We start from the raw sequence: 4008 nt of genomic DNA on the forward strand, positions 1-4008 counted from the left end.
TCCTTTGCTTCCACTCCAGGGAAAGACTCCATTATTATGCTCATAGCACAATTTTGTAAACACGTTAAACAGGCATTTTCGATGCACAGTGGTGTATGTATTGAATTTTTGCAGAGTTCAGACAAAGCACAAAACAGATGCCAACTAGAACCAACTGAAGTGCTTGGACATGGCAGCATTTAATGGCCCTTGATTTTATCTGTACTCAAGCATGCTTGCACATGCCTGTGTAACAGAGATCAATATGCAAAATGCCGACCTCACCTCCCAGACATTCCAAGTGCAACTGCTTTTTCCCAGAGGGTCACAGCTGTAGCGGCAACAGATATGTGCATTAGAGCTAAATCCAGTTCACTTTTTCGCTTATTTTTAGGCAGATCCTGTATATGTGGCTAGCTACAACCAACTTGCCCTGCTTCAATGCAACATTTATGTGTTTAAAGCACAATGCCAACACTTCAGAGTCATGGCAACATCAGCCATTGGAGATTTCCCAACAAAAATTTTCATAAGCATGCACATACACAAGTGCGGCAGCGCATGGCAGTTTGCAACAGTGCATGCACAATGAAAGTGCAGCATGGGAATTTTGAATGAAGGAAATGAAATGTGCAGCAATTTCAGGGCCAAAGAGAAGCAACATGCAATAATTGCTTAAGGCAATAACAAACACCTTTAGTCACATAGTTCAAAGCATGCCAATGGCACCAACAGCTGACTTGTTTGCGAAAACAGAAAAACTACTTTTCAAAATCAGCAGGTATTGTAGTAAAACAGAAAGGAAAAATACACTTTTAGTTTTGCAGAATGCATTCACTGATGGGCTAGTCAGTGCAAATTTACAATAAGGCTTACGGCGAACACGACACAAGGCCAAGGACAGGACAAGACGCCTTGTCCCATCTCCTTGTGTAGTGTTTGCACTAAGCCTTCTTATCAACCGACAGCTGTATCATGCTAGCCTACAATGTCTCACTGCCACATTAATTGCATGTGATGGATGCCTGTGTACTTGGGGCTCATACCGCCTTGGCATAAGTTAGCCAAGCATGCCTCATGTGGCGTCTCAATTCCTAGACAACAGTGCCTTTTGAACAGACCTTACCTTCATTTAACACTGCTTTTTCTCTCCTCCATGCACCAAGAAACAGAATGCGCTAACAAAGCACATGCAACATGCAAAGTGGCACCTAGAGGTGCGAATGCCGGCAGGCTATGTTGCACATGTCTAGAGGAGGAGGGCAATGAGCTCTCTTGCCACATTGACACAAAGATGCATGCAGGGCTATCAACGGTTCATTCACTTGTCAGCCAGTCATAAAAAAACTTTAACAAAAAACAACATAGCAAATGATAAAGTCTTTGCATGGTAGTGCGAAGACTGCCACATGATGCTGATGAACATTTGAACACTGGTGAATCAAATAACCTTGATGACAGCATATCACAGCTACTGTCTCCTCACCAACGGTTGCGATGGACACCACCCCAACTGCCACCGCTACCGCTGCCGCCGCCGTTGCCGCCTCCTCCTCTCCAGGAACCCCCGCCTCGGCCACCGCGGTCCATGCCAAAGCTACGCTCTTCCTTGGCACGGCGTTCCTTCCAAGCATCAAAGCGCTCAGCCATTGAATAGAGCTCAGTGGGGACATCTTGGCTGGCTTCCTCCAAGATTCTGATAAGCTCGCGAGCCTGCCTCCAGTCGCCACGAGTTATAAGCGTGATGGCTGTGCCTGTACGCCCAGCTCGACCCGTGCGGCCCACACGATGGACATACTCTTCCACGTTGCGAGGGAAGTCGTAGTTGAAGATGTGTGTCACATCTTTGATGTCCAACCCTCGTGCGGCAACGTCGGTGGCAATCAAGATGCGCACCTTGCCTTCCCGTAGATCATCGAGTGCTTGCTCACGGTCGCACTGCTCTCTGGATCCGTGGATGGAATCGCAGTTGATGCCAGCCAGGACAAAGTCGCTTGCCAGGTGGTCCACAGTGGCCTTCCTGTCGACAAAGACTATCACTTTGTCTTCGGGCTGCATGGAGTCGAAGAAGGCCAGAAGCTGCCCCCTCTTCTCCTCTTCCTCGCACAGGATGACCTTCTGCGTCACTGTGTGCACTGCGGCGAGGTCCAAGGAGCCGATGAACACCTGGAATGGGTTTTTCATGTACTGCTGGGAAAGGCGACGCACACAGTCTGGCCAAGTGGCACTTGTCATGACTGTCTGCCGGTCAGGCCTTATGTCCAGCATCACCTTCCGGATCTGTATCTCAAAGCCCATGTCCAGCATGCGGTCTGCTTCATCCAGGACCAAGAAAGTGACAAAGTTAAGGTCGATTATCCTGTTCATCACGAGGTCGTTCAGGCGGCCGGGCGTCGCGATGACGATTTCCACGCCAAGGTTGACGGTCTGTATCTGCTCTCGCCGACTGCCACCGCCGTAGATGCATACACACTTTATCCCTCGGTAGTGGTATTTCTTTGCTTCCCGCTCAATCTGCTGAGCAAGCTCGCGCGTCGGAGCGAGAATCAGGCACGAAGGACCTTTCCTCTCCTCTCTCGGAACAGGCTGGCTGTCGATGTGAATCAAAGCTGGTAGCAGGAATGCCAGAGTCTTCCCTGTACCTGTCTGTGCGATTCCAATGAGGTCTTGACCTTGCAGTAGGATTGGCCAGGCCTGGCTCTGTATTGGAGACGGCTTCGAGAACTTGTTTTTGTAGATCTCGTCCAAGATTTCTGGATAGTTTGAAAACGCCTGCTCGAAAGTCTCCACAGGGTTAGTTGCTACGTCTGGTGGCGGCTCATGTTCTGGGCCCAAGTACTTGACAACTATATTATTGTTGGCCGCCCTGAAGGACGCCGCGTCCTCTGCAGACATGGACGCAACCTGACGATCTTCAACGTAAAAATTTTTGGTTATCGGTGCGAGGGAGGCCCAGCGCTTCTTCGCCTCTTCGTCGCTCTTGGCAAGCAGCTTGGCCCAGTCAACCAAAGGCCGCGGTTCTTCGATTTTGCTGGTGCATGCTGGCTCTTCCGGCGGATGGACGATCGCGTCGATGAGCTCGCGAGCTTTGCGACGCGCCTCTTCAGAGCCCGAGAGTTCGAACTTGGCTTCAAAGTAATCTCCGTCGTCTTTCATGACCCAGATTTGCGCACCACTTGAATCCTGAAGCTCGCGGACCCGGGAACCACCTCTGCCGATGATCCGGGCAACATCCCTGACTGGCACCGTGATCACTTCGGAATCCGGGCGAGGCGCATTGGGTCGTTCATAGTTACACCGGCCACGGCCCCTACCAGACGCTGCGCCGAGGTTGCCTCCTTCGCCGTAACGCCTGGGTCCTGAAGTCGGCTGCGAAGGCGGAGGAACGTATTCTTCCTCAATCCACTCGTAATCTCCATTCTTCGAAGCGGCGTCCATAACAGGGGATACAGCGTTCTATGGACGAACGACGGCCGTGGTGCGAGGCTCGTCAGATTTGCGCCTCGTGGGCAATGGCCGCTGCCAGCAAGATACGATAGGCCCACTCAATATAAAACAGACCTGGTGACAACGAAATGCTTCCAGGAAAAAAAAAAGATTTTCTCAACAACAGCGAGCAGGTAGACAAAGACGCATTCGCATAAATGTATGGAACGTTGTTGCACGAGAGCTGCGCCCGGCGCAGCACGTGCTGAGAGCGCGGGTCCGCGCCGACAAAAGGCCACGAAGAAAAAGTGGTATTCATCCGCCCGTCTAATCATCTTCGTCAGCACCTTATACGTAACATGTACGCAATCATGCAGCGGACGGACTACTTTCAACGCGACGACAGGTGCCTAAAGAATGGATAGTAGTCAAATGTCATTGACATAAATTCACAAAATATGGGCACACCATGTATGGGCACTTGCAGTTCTGCGCGCCGCCACCAATATGTCTGCTCCAGCTCTAAATCGAAACATAAATTAAAGAGATTAGTTTATTTGCGTACGACAGGTGGCGTTACAATTTTTTATTTGCAATTTCTTT

General features: G+C 50.3%; 1 protein-coding gene across 1 annotated transcript; it reads right to left on the reverse strand.

Annotated features, from left to right (window-relative positions):
* Window positions 1-304: 304 nt before the first annotated feature.
* On the reverse strand, window positions 305-3663 carry LOC142559587 (putative ATP-dependent RNA helicase DDX43). Its single transcript, XM_075671172.1, has one exon. It carries the CDS (start codon window positions 3415-3417, stop codon window positions 1462-1464), a length of 1956 nt encoding a protein of 651 aa, XP_075527287.1. The 5' UTR covers window positions 3418-3663; the 3' UTR covers window positions 305-1461.
* Window positions 3664-4008: the final 345 nt, after the last annotated feature.

This window comes from Dermacentor variabilis, chromosome 1 (assembly GCF_050947875.1).
Source record: "Dermacentor variabilis isolate Ectoservices chromosome 1, ASM5094787v1, whole genome shotgun sequence".
NCBI lineage: Eukaryota > Metazoa > Arthropoda > Arachnida > Ixodida > Ixodidae > Dermacentor > Dermacentor variabilis.